Raw genomic sequence first — 19,185 nt, 5'->3', positions numbered from 1 at the left:
TCTAAACCTCCCCCCAACTCCCCATACCCCCCGTACTAGCAATCAAGCTCCCACTCCCCACACTATTCTGGCCGCCGAAATCCCAATAATGCCTGCTACTCCCACTATTCCTCACACGTCCAGTAACGCTCAACCTCTCGCTCGCACAACTGCTGCTTCCCCGTCTGATACCCATCCCAACGCCAACACCAACACCTACTCCTACCCCAACACTGGCGGGACTACCACCACCACCACCACCACCAGGCACACTAGCCCGCCAAGTCCTCCTCTCAATACTACGTCTCCGCTCCCCTCCCGTTGTAGAAGAAGAAGTCTGCCTAGTAACAAGCGGATGATGCTGCCTGACTCGAGCAGCCCGAGCAGCGGTATCGGCCGTACTCGCCGTAGCAAGGTGTGATGTGCCCCCCGTGGAGAAATCGCCCATCCCACCAGATAGAGGAGATTGCGTCTTGAATTTCGAAGTGAATCTCGACCGCAGATAGCGGAATACCATCTTGATGTCTAGATCTCGTTCCCATTCTTCGCGGGTGAGCGCTGCGGGCTGGAGGGGGTTGTCTGCTCGTGGGGTGGCGTCTTCGTCTTGTTGTGGGGGATGGTTATTAGTGGCGCCGGCCCCCGCTGCGAGGGAGGTGCTCGGGATGGGGATGGCTGGTGTTTGGATGGTGGGGTGGAATTCGGGGGATGCGAGGGTGGATGCTTCGATGGGGTGGTCGCGAGTTTCTGGGATGACTGGGAGGCCGGCGTATGGAAGAGGTGTTTGTTGGGAGTGGAGGTAGGTGGAGAAGGCCTCTGGGTGGTCTGATAGCTGGCTGACTAGTATCCCCAACTCCTGGGCTACTCGTTCCAGTAATCGATGCTCCCAGGAGGATTCATCGTACTTCTTCGAATGGATTATACTCTGCGAAGCTGGTGGTGTGGTTGATAGGTCGTCCTCTCCAGGTAATGATTCCCCGAATATGATAGCCAGTAGATCGTCATCGATACCCATCAGATCGCGTATAACCCTTCTCGTGATCCGATTCCAGAAACTATCGCTTTCCTCATCCGGCGCCTGCTCACCCACCAGACTGAACGTTGCAGCATCCTCGTCTTTATCCTCAACAACAGCCCGTCGCTCACTACTCATACTCTGCTTCCTCCTCCTCGTCTCCTTCTGAATCTCATCCACCAGCAACCTACTCTGCTCCATCCTCCACATCTCAATCCTCCTCGTCCTCTCCGCCTCTGCAGCACGTTCCCCTTCCTCTAATATCCCTATCTCAAGACTTTCTCTCCGTCGCTTCACCCGCCTTGGGTTGTACCGCTCAAACGCATATAGATGTTCCTGAACATCCTCCCCCATAGCCGTCTGATCGATTCGGAAACTCCCCAACCCATCATGAGTCGGTAGGACCGTCCCGCTCGCCTCACCACTCTCCCTATACACGCTGGGCTCCGCCCTGAACTCGTGCAAGTGGCTATCCAGACTATCCAGCTCGCCATCCTCCTCCTCCTCGTCAATAGCCTCCTCCGATCCCTCCTCGTAATCATAACTCCTCGCCGCGGTGTCTAGACTCCCGAAATCACTTATCCGCGAGCGGCCCGCTGTGCGCGTTCGTGCCGTCGTCGAGGTCGTGTACCCCCGGTCGGTGGTCGATGCTGCGGAGGGGGAGAAGAGGATCCATTCTTGCGAGTCGGCGATGTTGTGGTGCTGTTGGGTTTGGAGGGACGGTTGGGGTTGGGTGGTCTGCTGTGGTTCTGCTGGGGGAGCGGTATATACGCGTTGAGGGGCGTGGAAGGTGGGCTGGCGGAATGCCATGTTGGCCTGATAGTGAGGGCGCAGATGGATCGTGAGTGAGAGGTGGTCGCCCGGAATAAAGAGGTTTTAGTTATTGATGGTGATGATGAGGAGAGAGTTTCGTGAGACTTTCTTCGGACAGATCTCGATACTGCAGGTTGTATGGGAATCTTGATCTGGTGCAGTTATGCAGCGCACGGGAGGTGGAGGTCGTGCGACTATCGAGCTTGATTCATCCGCTTCCCCTTATCAGTTGCGTCGTCGTACAAGTGCTTACTTGGCAGGGCGGGCGGGCGAGCGTTGGGGCGATGATATTGATAGATAGAATGTAGCACTCGGTGAGGGAAAGATGTATGTAAAAGATGTATGTATTTGAAGGGATAGTTGATCGGTGAGAAGGACAAATAGCGTAGATAGGAATGAATCCGTCTTGGGGGCAAATCAACAGCATAGGATGTCTCTCGAGTCGTATGTCTTGGTGTTAGTGCCAGTCCGATACGGAGTACACGGGGATCTAATCCTTGACTATTCCTAGCTCACGATGGTGCAAGTGAGAGGGAGGGGACAACTGGGTGGAGTGATGACAATGAAAGAGTCCCGCAGTGACCACGTGGATCAAGTCGTGGGGAGCGTGGATGTTGGTCAGTGTTTGGAAGAGGTGGATTGACAAGATTGAAGGAAGATGGAAACAAGCAAGAGATAAAGATATTGTTGATATTATCTAGAAGAGATGAGAATATGCTGCATCTCGAGTCATCAAGGATTATTCAGATAGGGCGCAATGTAAGGGTGTGGTGCAGTTGAGGCTCACGCCAACCCGGGCCTGCTGCAGCAGTCCCTCGCTGCTTTCCCGTAAATTTACGAGAAATAGCGGTGTTTGGTTGACAACACTGCAGTAATCCACTGAAGCCGACCCCTTATCGCGTCAAACGATACCCCGAAAGTAACGACGATGGCGAGATAAGCATAAGCTGTGAGGTGCTTTGCTCTGCTCTGCGTGCTCTGCTCTGCGTGCTCTGCTGTGCTGTGACCAGGATAAAGTCAATCCCGAATCTTGGCCGGCAGTCAATTCCCACCCTGCCTATTGCCGGTTTCTTCCTATTATCATTCTCACCGACCTGGGTATCCCCAACTTGACTCGAGTGTTTATGGAGCATGACCCCTTGCAAGAAGAAGAAAACCCGAAATACACCAACCTGTCGATGAGTCTTCTTTCTCTCTGCATCCGCTGTACAGGAACAAGTACAGTATCCAGATTGAAGTATAGGACATTCGGAATGATGGGCCTGCAGTCGTTACAATTTAACCAGATGCAGGGCTTCATGCAGCTGTATTTAGGGGTCGCTGTTACGAAGTTACGGGTCAACAAGCCTAAGGTGATGTTGTCGCTTAAGCCGATCGGTCCGCTTCTCCTGATGATAGTGAGTGTTGATGGTGTTCCGACGGGATTTGCAAATGCGTGACATAGACGTGCCACCAAGACACAAGATGGCGTCAAGGAGAGCTTATTTGAGTGAAATGATTACAACTTGGTGTTCCGAGGTTTATCGAAATACCAGAACCTTCCTACTACTTTTGCATCACTGAATACCTCCATCTTACTACTCGGTTGCTCGACTACTGACGGTTCGCCTCGCTTCTCCTATCCAGCCAACCAAATAAAGAGCAAGTAATTCTAACCCGCGCTCGGAGCAAACCCCGATGTATACAATTTTACCTGACTCTTCACCTGCTCAGAAGTCTCTGTCCTGAAAATTTGACTACATTCGGGATCTCGGAATCTGTACTCGACAAAGCTAGATATTCCCTGGGCGGATCATGATGCGTTTAGATAGTTTAAGTTTTTCGAAACCCTGGGTTTGGTGACTCAATGACGGTGAGGTACATGGGGTCGCTGGGGATGTGTAGCTGGGACTGGCTGTGGTGGTTGCTGTGGTGGTGATGGAGGTGCCTCGAGCACTGTCGAAAGGTTGATTGCGATGCGGAGTAGAAAAGGTCGTATGATGTTTGTATTCTAAGTTTCATTATTCGTCTCATCTGTTCGAGCTCTCTGCCAACTGTAGAATATCCTTCAGATCCAATTGCACCCAACTTCCCATTTTAACGCTCTCCACTCCTTGAGGTACCCGCACAGCACCGGCTATCATATACTGCTCTCCTAAAGCCGTCAACTCCAGCTTGACATCCTTAACCTCCCTCCCCTCAAACGCCATTCTAAACTCCCTCTTCACCTCACCTTCCCACAAGTCCCCCTCTCCCTCTCCCTCTCCTTCCCCTTCCACAACACCCACCCCAGGCTCAGGCGCCTCCACCCCCAAAATCTCCAACTCCTTCAACCACGTCGCCGCGAACCCCTCTCCCGTCATCTTAACATACGCCTCCCTCACACACCACCACGCATAAAACCTTCTCACCTTCCCCTCCACAACACGCTCACTCTCAACCCTAACCTCGAGATCCTCCCCATCCCGCCCCACAGCCTTGACGCTCAACACCTTGCCCCTCCACTGACACCGAGAGATAGCATCCATGCCGTAGCCGCTGAGTTTCGCGCCTCGAACGCGCAAGTCGACAGGTACGGGCTTGAGTCGCATCTCGCTGAGTTCGGTGGAGGCGAATACGTCGCCGTGCATGTCCACCCAGGCGAAGAAGCCGTCGCGGTCGATGCTGCTGTAGTCCATCTTTTGGCGTTCGTTGACGCAGACTACGTCGGTGCCGACATCGATGGGTGATGAGTGTCCTATGGCGGCGATGAGAGAGACAATGCCGGCTTGGTGGGAGACGTTGAAATCGAGTCTGGTGGCGGCAGTGGGGGTGGTTGTTGATACGTTTAGATCTTGACTTGATGGTGGTGGTGGGTTGTTCGGTGGGATGAAGAATGGTTTGCCTTTTTCGCCGCGTGAGATGGAACTCTCGCTCCAGGTTACGCCGCCGTATTTGGTGATTGCGAAGTGCTTGAGGAGGTGGGATGCCAGTTTTGTTTTGGCGTCGCGGATATGGTAGTATCGAAGGACGCTTTTCTGTTCTGCCTCTGAGAGGAGGGAGAGTTCTTTTGAAGCCTGTGCTTATATTAGTTTGTAGGTCTTGTAGTATGCTGTATCTCTTTCAACTATCTGAGTTCTAGGACTATAGATGAGAGCTTACCACTGTCCTGAGTGCTGCCACTTCATCTTGTGATTTCGCTTGTTTTGGAACTGGCCAGAGAGGTCGTGTGTCGATGAACCATTGTTTGATCTTTGGTCCAGGTGGCATTTCAGATGAAGTCATTTTGATTGGAAAAGCTTTGCAAGGTCAGGACTGAGGAATCACATTGTGATGGGTTGAGGTCTGAACTTCGCGAGAACGAGCCGAAAGATGTGTTCGGAGGCCGAATCACGTGGATAAGCCGACGGTAGGTAGCACCAGGTAGATAGGTAAGTAGGTAGTCGAGCTTCAAAACAAGACCTTGAAGTAATAATCCGTGTTTCTCTCTTTTGTGCCTCTGATCGTAGCATCCTGTAGCCTCATACTTTGAGCAAATCTGGGTGTGTAGGTACTTCTTCGGACAATTGATTTGCCAGGCCGCAGTGGCGGCCTTCATGTGATCCAGACAAGTGACAGAAGACAAGACACCCAAGAAACTAAACAATGCCAATGGATATCAAGCAAAGAAAAGCATGAAGCTTTACACTGGCGCTGTTCTAGAATACTTGGAATTGAAACAAAAGAGTTTATGGAAAGATGTTTTCAGAGATACCTCCCGAGTTGGGTGAGAGATGCCTCTATGTGATGAGGACGGAGCTACCAGCTTGACAACAGTTTGAAGATAATGTAAGTGTGTAAGGACCTAAGTTCTCAAAAGATCAAGGCATAGCAAGTTGGCAATCTCTGCTCAAATTTTCTTCATACAATTGATTTCTCGACCTGCGATCTTTCATCCAACATTTCTTCGCTGAAAGTTCAGCAAGTCAACCCCGAAACAGCCGGCAGTGTCCAGGCGCCGAGCGAGCCGCATTACCGCCACCAACTGCATTTAGACACTCAACACCAAACTCCACATCCACCTCCTATCCACCCAATTGGGGCACCCTCATTACACGCGTCGAACCTTCAAATTCCGAGCCACCTTTCCATTCTCACGACAACGACAGCACTTGTTTCTACACTCCCTCGACAACTTGACTGTTTCTCGAGCGTCAGACAGATCTGCCATTGCCCAATCTCCAATCTCCAATCGATTGATCCTGATCCACCACGATACAACCCAACTCTCGCCAGGTCCAGGATCAACCCCCGTTTCGAAACCTCCTATCGTTCGAGTATCATCCGATTCCTCTCCTATCCCACACCAAGACACAGACAGTGGATTAAACCCCAAGAAATCGCAGACATGGCGCGCCTAACGCCGTCCATCACTTCTCTTACGCCTTCGCTGGCTTTCTCGCTCGCAGTTATCCTTTCTGCGAAAGTGAACGGCGTCGCTGCACACGGAGGAGAACACGAAATGTCGAAGATTGTGTCTGGGGAATGGATCTCCGACGATCCTATTGTATGTTGTGTCTGGTGGAATACGGATGTTGGAATACAGGATAAATGCTGATTGGAATAGGATGCTATATTATGGATACACATCCTGCTCATGATGCTGTCGTTCGGCATCATCTTCCCTACAGGAATGGTTCTTGGGGTAAGCTATACACCCGTACTCAGTGAATGTCCCTATTGACAATAAGCAGATAGTCCGCAACCGCTGGCACGTCCCCCTCCAAATCCTCGGAACCGCCATCGCTGTACCAGCCTACTTCCTCGGGCACCTCCACAAAGGCCGAGCCTTCTCGCACAACGTCCACGCCTCCTTCGCGAACTGGCTCATGCTCATGCTGATTGTCCAAATCGTCTTCGGCATCTACCTCAAATTCCACATCACGAAGGGCTTCCACGGTAAGATCCGCAAGGTTGCCGTCTACGGACATGGAATTGTCGGGAAGGCTATGCCGGTCGTGGCGTGGGTTCAGATGCTGTTTGGTGGGATTACGGCCTTGGGATTCTGTAGGGATGATCATCTAGGGCAGTGTCTTGCCCATTTCATTATGGGGAGTGCGTTTATTGGATATGGAGTCATCCTCACCCTTATGATGTTGGTGGGCCAGGCATGGTTGAGGAGGTCTGGACGGAGTCAGGAGTTCTTCGATTCGGCATTGATCGCGGCGTGGGGATGTGTCAATACTTTCACGGAACATAGATGGGGAGGTGCGTGGGTTGCGAACGATATCCAGCATACGACTATGGGTGTTATTTGGTGGTGTGCTGGTTTGACAGGTGTGTGGTTGAGCAGGAAGAGAGATGGAACGCCAAAGAGGAATTTCGTGCCTGGATTCGTCATCTTATTGACCGGCTGGGCTATGTCTGGACATCCTCAACATCTGCCACTCAGTACCATGGTACATGTCGTATTTGGGTATACTTTGATGGCGGCAGGTCTAGGTCGTATCATTGAAGTTGCTTTTGTGCTCAGAGATGCAGCAACGACGGAAGATGGGGAGCCAAACAGCTTCCAATACATTACGCCATTCGTAAGTCTGCCCTCCACAAATTATAATCAACCCCTCTAATACCCCTCCCAGCTTCTCTACGCCTCCGGCTTCCTCTTTATGGGCGCCACCGAAGAACAAATGCAACTCATCTCCGACGCCGGCATCACGCACGTCTCTTACGTCCTCGTCCTCTACTCCTTCGCCTTCCTCATCTTCCTCTTCACTAATATGCTCCTTCACCTCTACGCCGTTAACTCCTCACCGCCCGTCCCACCCAAGGACATCGATTCCCCTTCTGAAGGGGCAACAGCCAGAGCACCGCGACTACCGAGGATAAATGGACATAATCCGAGTGATAGCCGGCAGATTAGGGATGCGGAGGAGTTTGAGTTGGAGGGCTTGATGAGTGAGGACGAGGCGGGGCCGGAGAGCCCGAGTACGTTGGGGAGGAATAATGAGACCAGGGTTTAGGGAGGAACTGGGGTGCGCTTTTGGATTTGTCTTGGTTACGGCTCGCCATGCTTTGTTAAAGAGAGGGGACAGTTAAGAAGATGATATGGTGTATCGCAAGATAGCGAGATAGGTAGTAAATATGGGAGGAATCCCATGCACACATGCATAGATATCGGCGTTAAGACGGTCGGGACTGTATTTATCAGTTTGGTGCGCTACTGGCATTCAATGGATTTGTTCCATGCCTTGCCTTGCTTTATTGATAGGCATTCATTCAACTGGGGTCGGTGGAATCTAAGGATAGGAATAATACAAGTATCAGTTCCACAGCAAATCTTACTTTGGCCGCTGTGCTCTCTCTTTCTGTTTCCTAATCCGCTCTATCCTATTCCTTAGTGTGAAGCAGTGCGTTCCCAATAAACGGGCACGCCGAATGCCAGCTCAGTCATATACTTTAATCGAGAATGTATGGAAAGGAAGTCGTGGATTGGTTGGCATTTTCCCGCTTTAACTATACCAGCGCCACAGATCCTGTGCTGAAGCCCATGGGACGTGAAGGGCGGATTAGGCGTGGAATTACCCGATAAAAGATCAGAAAAAACACATGGTGCGTGATATGAAGAGGTTCACAGGTGGAGAGTGAGGGGTGTTCTCCGAGATTGCATTTGAGGTCTTCGATAGAGGAAACATCAACAAGGGTGTGCGGGAACTAGCTCATTAAAAGCTAGTAGTTTCGAGGGCGGTTCCGGGCGAGACGAGGCTCTGAAGCCTTCTACTTCTCATTCCCATCTTATACCAAACAAAAATATATCTCACAAACAGATTTCATCATTATCTAATCTACCTACACATGAAAAATTCCTCCTCCAAAAATGTCCACTCCCAAACTTCCCGCCATCTCCCTCCTCCCCTCCCTTCCTACCCTCGAGCGCATCAAGGTCTTAGACACACTCTTCGAGCCATGTGACGCCCTCCACACCCTCTCCCTCTCCCTTCTCCAAACCCAAAAATTCGAATCCTACGACGACCTGATTGCAAGCGTGGGTGTTCAGTTGACTGACCTAGCGGAAAGTCCATCGACGAGTGACACGGATTGGCTGGATAAGATCCTCGGTTCTCATCCTAGACTTGGCGCAAAGAAGGTTGATAGTGCGCAGTCGCAGGCTGAACAGGCGCAGTTGAATACTGGAGGGGAGGATGAGGGGAGGAAGCTGAAGGATCTTAATGAGGAGTATGAGAAGGCGTTCCCGGGGTTGATTTATGTGTGAGTGATAAGTCTTTGCGGCGTTCGTAGGACACAGAATAGACTAATTGATCGCTCTTAGGGTTTTTGTTAATGGACGTTCACGAGGAGAGATTATGGAGGATATGAGGTCGAGAATTGATAGAGGAGATATCAAGCTTGAGAGAAAGGAAGCTATTAAAGTAAGTTCGCTGAATTGACAAACAAATAACTGTAAGTGCCTCTAACACGGCAGAAAAGGCTATGTGTGATATTGCAGCGGATCGGGCTTTCAAATTACAGCAAGCATGAAGAACGCAGTTATCAAAATATACTCATGCAATGTTAGTCCACAGGTCCCTACAAGAGGAAGATAGGAGGCAAGTAGGGGGACGGGCAGTCCTCGTCGGGGTGACAGACTCCGTTCAGTAGCGAACCGGAGGGCATTTGGATAGGGTATATATATTCTACCCTGGACACTCTTTGGAATACACATCTTCAAGCCAAACTTTTGCAACACCTTCTTCTTACGTCTAAATATACCTTTGTTTACTTGTTCACCGGTACTATACCGACAAATTCCCTATTTCAATACTAGTAGAAGTAGACAGACACGTTCTGTGTCAACTCTGTCCATCTCAGAAGTGGAGTGAGTTTCTTCAGCTGGGTAGGTAGGTGCCTAGCGGCTTCACCCGTATCATCACAACAACAACAAACTAATCTCTCCCTTCCACAGCGCCCGAACAACATGAAGATCTAACGGATAAGCAAGTTAAGTAATGAAGTCAACGGAAAGTAAGGTAGATATCTTCCGGTCTTGCAGCTTGCTGTTCCGGCTTCACGCGAACAAACATAGGTAGGTAGGTAGGAGGAAGAGACACTAAAGCAGGAGAAATGCATGCAGAAGACATTCATCAAGCTCTGTTTCTCTCAGCAGTAGCCACACGCCATGCTATGATATGAAGTAGTATCTATCCGCCCTTGCTATAAATCCCAGTCCAGTCCAGCCCAGCGAACACAGGTAAAGCAAGGCTGCCATCTTTCTCCTCGCCTTCCTCCTCTCCTGCTCCTTTACACCCACTCTCTTCTTCCCTTGCTCCTGCGCACTCCCACCCCCTCAAATTCTATAATACAAATCCGCTGCACTCTCCACGCTTGCGCGTCTCATTCTCATTCTCTGTCAAACTTTTTTTTTGCTGTGAAGCTCCAATTTGGTATCCTATCCTGTCCGACCCTATAATACAACCCAACCCAACGCAAGGCTAGAAAAGAACTCCACTTCCCTGCAGCGAGAAACGCAAAAGAACAGACGCAGGTACAAACCCCGAAGCAACCCCAGTCCAGCCAGAAAGCGAAAGTTGAACAACACCGCTTCCTTTTCCGCGCCACTACCTCTACTCCAGATTGAATCGAAACGAACCGAATCGAATAGTATCGCTAAAACGCCTGCCTCGTTTCAATCCGCTATTCCAGTAGCAGTTGCCCCAGTCGAACCAACGAACACCAGCGCACGCACGCACGCACGCAAGCAAGTAGCAACAAAGAAGCAGAATAGCTGAAAAAAAGAAAGGCAAGAAAGCAAGAAGCAAAATACACGCGCGCCCACCGCCTAACTTACACTTTACGATGAACTGTTGCTGCCGTAGGCTCAGGGAGAACCGACGTAAAGCAAGCCAGCAAACCAGCGAACCAGCAAATCACCGAAACACCAAGTACAAAAAATCAGCAGACCCTAGGCCCCAGTATCAGAGCACCACCGCATATCGTGCACCTTCCTCAATCTACCTCAATGCCTCCTCAAACTATTAGCCCGCGCCAACCCAAACCACTTCTTACTCTTGCCACTCTCCTCATCCTTCCCAGCAACCCCACCATCATTCCCAGCCGCTCCATTCATACTATCCCGTCTAGCATACCCCTGACTTTGCCCCTGCTCCTGCTCATCAACAAATGAGCCGCCTCGTCGTGAAGCAACAGCCGAAGAAACAGGTCGGTAGCTCTGAGGCCTAGAGCGCATGATTGGCGGCGGTGTGGCTCTGGCCTGGTCCTCTTCCTCGTATGCACCATTGGTGTTTACGTGTTCTGCGAAGTAGCCTGATGAGCGACTGGCATTCGCGACTTTGGGACGAGGTGGGCATTGGCCTAATGATGTCTTGGTTGGGCTGGAAGGTGGGGGAGCCGATTCGCCGCGGCCGAACATACGGAGATTGGGGATACGCGATTTCTTCTCCTTGGATACAGCAGATTCATTGTGTGGTTGTGCAGGACCTGGATTTGATTTGCGGAGTTTGGTGACAGCTGATAGGCTAGAACGACGGTCTGGAAATTCAGGTTTTGGTGTGGTGTCGATGGGGATCGTTCCATATTGTGGAGAGTCGTCGTAGCGATAGGTAGTGACTGTGTCGTCACTGCGAGGATGTTCTGTGAAACTAGAGCGACGGATTGTGTCATGCCGTGAGGCAGTGTGAGCGGGAAGTGTAGGTTCATAACCTCGTCCCCAATCACCACCTGAAAATGAGAACAGATCGGGTGCTACGACTCGCTTGCGGCGACCATATTGGGCTGAATGAGTGCTCAATGTACTGAATACACTCCCTGAATCGGTGTTGTCTTCTTGTGATGGCGTGTCCCACCCGTGGCCTTCTCGTCTACTTGTTACTGTCTCTCCAGCGCTTCTTGGGCGGATAGAAATTTGCGATTGGAAAGCGTGATGCGCTGCATTTGGGAATGTTGATGTACTGTTGAGAAACCTGCTATCCACATGATTTTGCGACAAGGTCTCGGTAGAGCTTCTGAAGTTCCGCAAGGTATTGGTCCCGATGGTATCTGGCGTGGGAGGTAGAGTATGTTGACGGTCAAAGCTCTTCTTCTCGGTGGATACCTGACGGACCTCTCGAGGTCTACGCCGATCTTTGAAAGTGATATCTCTAGTGGAATTGAGACCTTTCTCAGTCTTCTCCAGTGTGTGCTTCAACTTTTCAAGGCGTTGTAATGGCGATTCGAGGACGTCATTGATAGAGAGGAATTGACTCTTCCGGAGACTTGGGACGGCTTTTGGAGGTGTAACAGCTGGTTCTGGACGATCATCAACCCATTTCTCAACTGAAGAGGACTTCCGGTGTCGTCGTGGCTCCTCAGGCTCGTCCAGTGAGAGTGGTGGTAACTTGTTGCCGTAAACACTAAGGAAAGAACTCTCGCTCAGAATACTGAGCCTCGGACTATCCATTCCATCATTGGTCTCCTCTGATAATTTCGGTAAGGTGGAATCGCTTTGACAATTGTATGGAAGGTAAAGACTTCTCAATGCCTCATTACCTTCGGTGGTTTCCGACAAGAATGATGGCATGCGGGATATTTTGCTCGTGGCCTGTTCCTTGTCGAATTGTGGTGGGGAGCTAGAGAAGTCTTCCTGCGGAAAGTATCCTGGTTCATAACTCGCATCGAATGCCTTAACATCCTCCCTCTCCTGCATCAACCGCTCAATCTTCTCCTCTAATTGGACGATAATTCCCACGGCCTCTTCAACAGCCTGGTCTCTCTTCTCCAATTCCGCTAGCAGATCGTCATTGATATCTGCCAATTCAGCCTGCTCTTCAAGCTTCTTCTCAGCAGCTTCTAGCTTTGCCTCCAAAGTTTCCTGACGTTGGCGGCGGTGGAAGAGCTCTAGCTTAAGGTCGAAGTTTTGTTTGTGCAACGTCGATACAGCCTGCAGTATATTAGCCGTGTTCCCTGATCCTTGCCGTCCACGCTCACATCTTCGATCTGCTTGACTCCCATATTCTTCCCAGGAACAATTCCACTCGAACTAGGTCTGCGATCCTCCCTGTTACCTTTGACTGGTGAACTTTGTACGCCTCTCTCAGCCATATCAATGCTCCTCCTTCTCTGCCGTGCACTCTCCACCTTTCTTTCCCTCAATCGATCCTGCAACAAGCTCCCAGGAACTCCTCTGGCCGTCAGATCCTGAACTCGCTGTGGCAGATGTGCAGTGGAACTATTGCTCGAACTGGGCGTCATTCTTGTGTTGCTGCTTGCGCTCGACTCTGGTCGCGGAAGAGCTCGAGCTCTTCTTGATCCTATCCCTTCCTCCATCTTGCTTTTTGTGTGTGGCTGATTGTGATAGATCGGTAGTCGGGACGTTGGATATTACCTGCGCGGTATATCAGAACCAGAGATGCTCGATCTTGGTACAGGGCGGGCAGTATAGTTGGGTCGACGCGTCAATTGTTGTGATTTCGATGGCACAATTGACCAGGCGGAGAAATGGTAATATCGACGTGTATTGTTTCTCAACTGGACATGACGCAGGGCGAAGGCAATGTGGTGGGCCCTGACTAGAAAGAGGTGAGACTTTTGATGTTAAATTAAAGTGAATCTGCCGTGTTTGGGCGAGACAAGAGGCGGGATGTAGAAGTAGCAGAGGGCATTGGAGGTAGTTGAAAGTGAAAGACAAGACAAGTCGCGAAGGGTGCGCAGACGAGATAGCAACGAGGTATTGCCGACGATCAGGCAGTGCCTTGCTGTTGCTGTTGGTGTTTCCTTCTCCTTCGATCTTCAAGAACAGGCCAGAGCTGAAGGAACATGGGGAGAGACAAGGCAAGGGGAGGGCAAGTATTATCTTGGGAAAACGTGCAAGGGTTCGGAACATTCATTCTCGCGACTGAAAGTGTTCATCCAACAACCACGAAGAACGTACCTGGTAATATCGCCGACCAACCCAGGAACGTGTAAGTGTAACTCTGTCCGTACTCCTTCACGATATCGAGAATTCGTCCCTCGAAACATACCCATCCAATTTTAATTCTGGCTACCTGATCTCCTGCGTACAACCAACCATCGAGCACAAGAATATTGTAAGAGCAAGAGCAAGGACAAAAGGGCAGGACAGAGCTGATGCGAGGATCAACGCACACGCCCCTTTCTCATCTGAACGGCCGCGTCTGTCAATTCTGACAGGGCCGCCATCTCCCATTATATTCGTCTGTCAATTCCCCATCACGCCAATTCTCGCACTTCATAGCCCTGCCTGCAATACCAAATTATGCAGCTCTGCTCTGCCCGCGCTGCACTACACACGCACTAATCAGACGCCAAATTCCAACGGTCTACCCGTCAGGTCCACCGTGCATCTTCCGTCCGCCGTCAGAGCTTGCCCTGTGGCCAGTCACAACGCTGAACCGAGCTCTAAAGAAAGGGGCAATCACATCGATGCCCCTGTTATTTTCTTTCCACTATTCCTAGTTGGTGTTCTTTGCACAATTTTCTGTATTCCTTCACAAGTGTGATGGGCCGCGCTATTGGCCGCTTGGATCCCCTCTGATGCCCAATCCATGGTTGTGCAATGTGCTGTGGGGCTTGATCCCCGGCCAACCATACTAACCTTGGTTTGGGCTCGCTCGCACTGCGGTCCTTGCCGATTCCCCGGAGAATTTACGCTCTGTTGGGTTTAGAAGGTGTGGTCTGAGAGGGCTTGCTGAACCATGGGCCTGGTTTTTGGATGGGGGTTTGATTGGTGGGGGAGGAGGAGTATCATGTGAGTTGGGGGGGGGGGGGAGAGGAGAAAGCGACGAAAGTTCAAGATCCTGGAGGATGATGAGGATGTGATGGAGGAGAAAAAACTCCAAAACTGAAACGACGAGCGACGAACATAAAGTTAAAAGTCATCAGCTTCCTAGAGTGGCAGAGACATATCCTGTCTTCCAACAGCCAGACCGGAGTTTGGAACCCAAAAGCAATTCCATAGCAGAACTCTAATCTTGCTGTCATCTGCAGTTGACATTTTGACTCCAGACGAGTCGATCTGAGCTTGAAATAGGTGATCTATCGCTTACCTGCGTTAGTTCAAAATCCTGTCCTGGGATTGACAGCATCTAACATCTGGTCGGATGCTAGACTCTTCTTCCCCGCGAGATTATCCCTTTGCCTTCAGATAGTATGAATCTCCCAGGCTCCCAGTGACTTCAATCAACTACCGACAGATACAGGTGAGTAGCCCCTCACGGATTTCTTGAAGGATAGGGTTAGTGATGCGAAGGTCGTGTACTCAGCTGAATTCAGGTCCTTCAAGTTTTCCGAGTTGTCGCTTGGCTGGAGGGGCCTTGGTACTGAAAGTCTCCATGGATCTTGAAAGTCAATTCCGTATGACAGACTCGGAGTGACAGGACCACGAGCTGAGAGTGTCAGATACTTGAAAAAGCAAACAATTCAGGTCTGTTCTCCAGCGATAGCAGATCTCGTGCTGCAGAGTTCTTCTATTGGTTGCGACAAGACCACTTTGGAGGGGTAGAGATCCTTCGGTTAGAAGTCAGTCTTGGCGCTCAGCTGAACTTCAACATCCTCAGAAATCGCCTCGATGGTAAACCTCAACTCTGTACCAGAGCTAGGAGCTAGACAACAGAGACCCTCTGGCGTCGAACCAGAAAAAGGCGGGGTCTCGTAGTAGCGATGTCAAACCCAGATCCAGGCGATATCAAGAGTCAGAGCCAAGTGGCCGCTGACTCCTGCACAAGTACCCCGCCATGGCCTCCAGCTGTCGAAGATGCCAGTTCATTTGAACGAGCCTCTACAATTGAACATGCCTCACCAAGCTTTAGACCACAGCGTCCTTCAGGAAATCCAAGTACTTGTTCTGGGTCGCGAAGCTGGCCAAGGGATCAATCAAGAAGCGGTTCCACTCGATGCGTTTCTCCTTCGCTTTCTAGGATATCTTCAGGGCGGTCTTCTCGTTCCATAAGTCCTGACCTCGGTTACGTACCTCACCCTCCTCCACTTCCTTCATTATCTCCTGGTACTTTATGTCCTCCTCCTCCTGCTGTTCCTCCTCCTCATCATCCTCGTCCTCCCCACCCACAAGCACGGAGTCCATCACCAAGTCACACAATCCCATCTTCTCCTCCTCCAATCACTATTCCTCCCTCCCTTCCTATAGGATGCATACCCACAGATTTGGATATAGAGGCGCCCACAGAGGGGCTTCAACCAGAACCGACTCCCGAGCAGACCCTCGAAGCAAGACGAAGAATGGTAGACGACACAACAGCACGTATCATGCTCTTCCTTCTTGAAAACAACCGTGCAAATCACAGTTCTGACTACTCCTACTCCCTCTCCTTCTTCCCATTTTTTTCGAATATGGAGCCAGGACCCGAATTCACCTACCCAGATAACCTCCCCAAGTGCCCTATCTTCGTCGATCGGATTGGTTGGTTTCCTCCAGACGAGGTAGCGAGGTATCTCATGATGGGATATCGAGTCTGGGATACTTGTGGACGACGTTTACATTTCGGTGGGCTACCACCGGGTTTCGACGGTCTTAAAGCTCCAATTCGGTACCACGCGAAAACGATTTGTACGCAAGATCCTCGACAAGTTCCAGACCTCCACTGGCAGCTACGAAAAGGTGATCTAAATCGTCCTCGTGATTCGGAAGAAGTCGAAAATCCTATGCCCTGGGATATACGGCTTGGGGTGCCTGAGTTTTCCAAAGAGGGGACGAGTCTCCAACTCGTGCAACGAGAATGGATCCGGAATCGATTCGAAAACGCAACTCCATGTTATTTCCAGGGCGATTTGTTTCGCTTTGAGCACGTTGGGGGTTGGAAACTCGATGTCTCTCCTCTGAAGGAGACTCCGTATGACGAGAGGTCGGAATGGAATATTGGCCCATATGCGAGGATTGGTGCTGATATCCAGTGCCTGACAACAATGTACCCACCAACAAACGTCACCTTGAAGGGAAATACTGATCCGCCCAAACTTTGCAAACTTTGCTCAACACTTGATTTCAAGGACTTGTTTGAGTGGGGACTAGCAGACGTTGAGATTGACTTTGGGACGACTGAGGTACTACTGGGAAGGAAAGATTGCGACTTTTGTCGTATCATCGGAACACTCTGTGAAGATGGTCTCGATCATCTGCGCAGAGGAGATAGTACATCCGAGAGCGACAGTCAGCACGGTTTCAATCTCAGCGACCCCATTCAAGTACTCTTTGTACGAGATCCAGCTCACTGCCTGTCTACTAAGCCATGTCTCGTCCTCAAGCAGAGCTACCACAGGGAGTATCTTGGACCCATAGTCTCGCTTCGCACGGTTCGTGGAGAGATCAGGGGAAACATGTCGCTTGAGGATCGACGGTTTGTTGACTTTGACAAATTGAAGAGGATGATCAACAAATGCGCCAGCACCCACGAAGTATGCAAGCGAGACCTGAGAGACGACACTGAAATGATTCTCATCGACGTGAATCAGATGTGTCTAGTCCAAGTCAGAAATGTCCAGTACATCACACTCAGCTATGTTTGGGGAAACAAACCAATCTTCAAGACCACCACGAGCAACTTCTCAAGTTTGCAAATACCAGGAGCACTTGACACAGTCTCCACTCTCACTCGCGATGTAGCAGCGGTCGTCAGAGGCCTCAGCATCCAATACCTCTGGATCGACGCACTCTGCATTATCCAAGACGACGAGTCCCACAAACGCACACAAATAAGCCGCATGGCAGATATATACGGACTGTCCTGCCTCACAGTCGTTGCCTTAACCGGAACATCCAGCGACTCCCCCCTCCCAGGTGTCTCCACACCCCGTCCCCAAACCCTGTCCGTCGTGCACGGCATGCCATTCACATTCCACCTCTCAGGCCTCACCCAAACCGCTCACCATCAAATGTACGAGACTCGCGGATGGACCTTCCAAGAACGGCTCATCTCCCGCCGCTGCCTGTATTTTGTAGACCGACAAGTCCATTTTGAATGTCGCCACAGCTGCATCAGCGATCACGAACAGATCTTTCCAGAGAACGACAGAGGTCGGTACGCCACGCCTTTGAGTCCTCTTCAACCTCTCCACTCTCTCGACACAATAGACAAGTTCTCCCTCACCGCTGTGGAAACATTCACTTCTATAGTCTGCCAATACACAGCACGCACGCTCTCGTACTCCTCAGACATCGAAAACGCATTCCTCGGTATCCAAGCATTCATGTCCCGGAAACTAGATTGGCGATTCGTTGCTGCCTTGCCAAGAGGTGTGTTTGACTGGGCTTTACTTTGGCTTCCACGAGGGCAGTTGAAGAGAAGGATGTGGAAGTCAAGCGACGGGAGGGAAGTCCGCCCTCCGTCGTGGAGCTGGTTGGGTTGGGAAGGACAAGTGAGTTATGGATTCTACGAATACCTGCATAAACCCTTGTTTTTGCGCATACAGCCGAGGATCGAGGAGATCACGCTTCAGGTTGGCCAGGAAAGGGTGCAGATTCGTCGCGAGCAGTCGGCGCTGTGGCATGAAGAAGTATCGAAGAATTTACGGCCCTCGTCTGAGTCTGGACTCGAAATACCAGCGCATGAGAGAGGAGGAGATATCTTGTTCACGCACTCTCCTTCCACTAGTCTCTACCTCCACTTCGCAGCCGAATACATACCCGCCTTCCACCGCATCCCAAGCCCAGTTCTCCCTGTCCCTTCTCATCACCACACCCCCTCAACAAGCTTCACAACTCCACCATCTCTCCTCCCCCCAGCAATCCACTCCATCGAATTCCTCACCACAGGCCCCTCCCACGGTATGGTGCGCCCAGGGCTCCGCCACAACAACTATAACCTCACGATCCAAACTGTAGCTTCGACCTACGAACCGCAGAACATCGCAGTCATAGCAGTCGCCGATGCGGAAATACAGATGACTGTGAGAGGGGGACAGTTTAGTGAGGATAAGCTGTTTGAGGAGAGGGGGAGGAGGGTGGTTATGCTTATTGGGAGGGGGGGTATAGGAGGGGAGGGAAAAGGTGAGGAGAGGGGGCAGGAGAAAGAGGAGGAGAAGGAGGAGGAGGAGGAATTATGGGAGAGACTAGCGGTTGGGTATCTAAGTATTGAGAGCTGGGAGGCGATGGAATCGAGGAAGAGAGCATTCAGATTGAGCTGATAGCATTGAGATAATAATAAGCCTAGTAGACAGCATATTGTGCTTTATTGTTATGCCACTTATTCTAGATAAATACTAAGCCGTATAGCTGTAGTATTTGTGACGATTCATACGCAACCAGCTGTTGAGATTAGCTCGGCTAGTTATTTCCTCGGGACTTGAATCCCGAAGCTAATGTCACTTTGAAAGCTTGTGCCATTGACCTCATGGTTGCTTTTGCATCACGGCAGGAGCTCTAGACCAGCTGGCCGTGTCGGATCTAGCACGCAAATGCACTTCACCAGTTGGTGTCAGAA

General features: G+C 50.8%; 7 protein-coding genes across 8 annotated transcripts; 3 read left to right on the top strand and 4 right to left on the bottom strand.

Annotated features, from left to right (window-relative positions):
* Position 1: 1 nt before the first annotated feature.
* On the bottom strand, positions 2–1,801 carry ONS95_004102 (uncharacterized protein; the record flags this gene model as incomplete). Its single annotated transcript, XM_058497446.1, has 1 exon — positions 2–1,801. One exon carries the CDS (start codon positions 1,799–1,801, stop codon positions 2–4), a length of 1,800 nt encoding a protein of 599 aa, XP_058352171.1.
* Positions 1,802–3,813: 2,012 nt separating this feature from the next.
* Positions 3,814–5,047, bottom strand: ONS95_004101 (uncharacterized protein; the record flags this gene model as incomplete). Its single annotated transcript, XM_058497445.1, has 2 exons — positions 3,814–4,839; positions 4,925–5,047. 2 exons carry the CDS (start codon positions 5,045–5,047, stop codon positions 3,814–3,816), a joined length of 1,149 nt encoding a protein of 382 aa, XP_058352170.1.
* Positions 5,048–5,840: 793 nt separating this feature from the next.
* On the top strand, positions 5,841–8,452 carry ONS95_004100 (uncharacterized protein). Its single transcript, XM_058497444.1, has 2 exons — positions 5,841–7,332; positions 7,384–8,452. The coding sequence occupies exons 1-2, from the start codon at positions 6,631–6,633 to the stop codon at positions 7,762–7,764; spliced, it is 1,083 nt and encodes a 360-aa protein (XP_058352169.1). The 5' UTR covers positions 5,841–6,630; the 3' UTR covers positions 7,765–8,452.
* Positions 8,453–8,546: 94 nt separating this feature from the next.
* Positions 8,547–9,566, top strand: ONS95_004099 (uncharacterized protein). The gene is made up of 3 exons (XM_058497443.1): positions 8,547–9,010; positions 9,072–9,171; positions 9,230–9,566. The coding sequence occupies exons 1-3, from the start codon at positions 8,619–8,621 to the stop codon at positions 9,278–9,280; spliced, it is 543 nt and encodes a 180-aa protein (XP_058352168.1). The 5' UTR covers positions 8,547–8,618; the 3' UTR covers positions 9,281–9,566.
* A 301-nt stretch (positions 9,567–9,867) lies between these two features.
* On the bottom strand, positions 9,868–13,897 carry ONS95_004098 (uncharacterized protein). Of its 2 annotated transcripts, none has more exons than XM_058497442.1 (2): positions 13,665–13,897; positions 9,868–13,302 (listed from the first exon to the last, which is right to left on the bottom strand). In XM_058497442.1, the coding sequence occupies exon 2, from the start codon at positions 12,438–12,440 to the stop codon at positions 10,755–10,757; it is 1,686 nt and encodes a 561-aa protein (XP_058352167.1). In that variant the 5' UTR covers positions 12,441–13,302; positions 13,665–13,897; the 3' UTR covers positions 9,868–10,754. The 2 variants fall into 2 exon arrangements, with proteins under 2 accessions (XP_058352167.1, XP_058352166.1); XM_058497441.1 differs by lacking the exon at positions 13,665–13,897 and having other exon boundaries at positions 9,868–12,674; positions 12,722–13,663.
* Positions 13,898–14,730: 833 nt separating this feature from the next.
* Positions 14,731–18,889, top strand: ONS95_004096 (uncharacterized protein; the record flags this gene model as incomplete). Its single annotated transcript, XM_058497439.1, has 2 exons — positions 14,731–14,952; positions 15,026–18,889. The coding sequence occupies exon 2, from the start codon at positions 15,413–15,415 to the stop codon at positions 18,887–18,889; it is 3,477 nt and encodes a 1,158-aa protein (XP_058352164.1). The 5' UTR covers positions 14,731–14,952; positions 15,026–15,412.
* On the bottom strand, positions 15,558–15,833 carry ONS95_004097 (uncharacterized protein; the record flags this gene model as incomplete). The annotated part of the gene is made up of 2 exons (XM_058497440.1): positions 15,558–15,665; positions 15,723–15,833. 2 exons carry the CDS (start codon positions 15,831–15,833, stop codon positions 15,558–15,560), a joined length of 219 nt encoding a protein of 72 aa, XP_058352165.1.
* Positions 18,890–19,185: the final 296 nt, after the last annotated feature.

Source organism: Cadophora gregata (assembly GCF_030347475.1).
Source record: "Cadophora gregata isolate MNR1 chromosome Unknown scaffold_14, whole genome shotgun sequence".
Lineage (NCBI taxonomy): Eukaryota > Fungi > Ascomycota > Leotiomycetes > Helotiales > Ploettnerulaceae > Cadophora > Cadophora gregata.
Note: the sequence above shows the minus strand (reverse complement) of the source record. Positions and strands in the feature narration are given on the sequence as shown.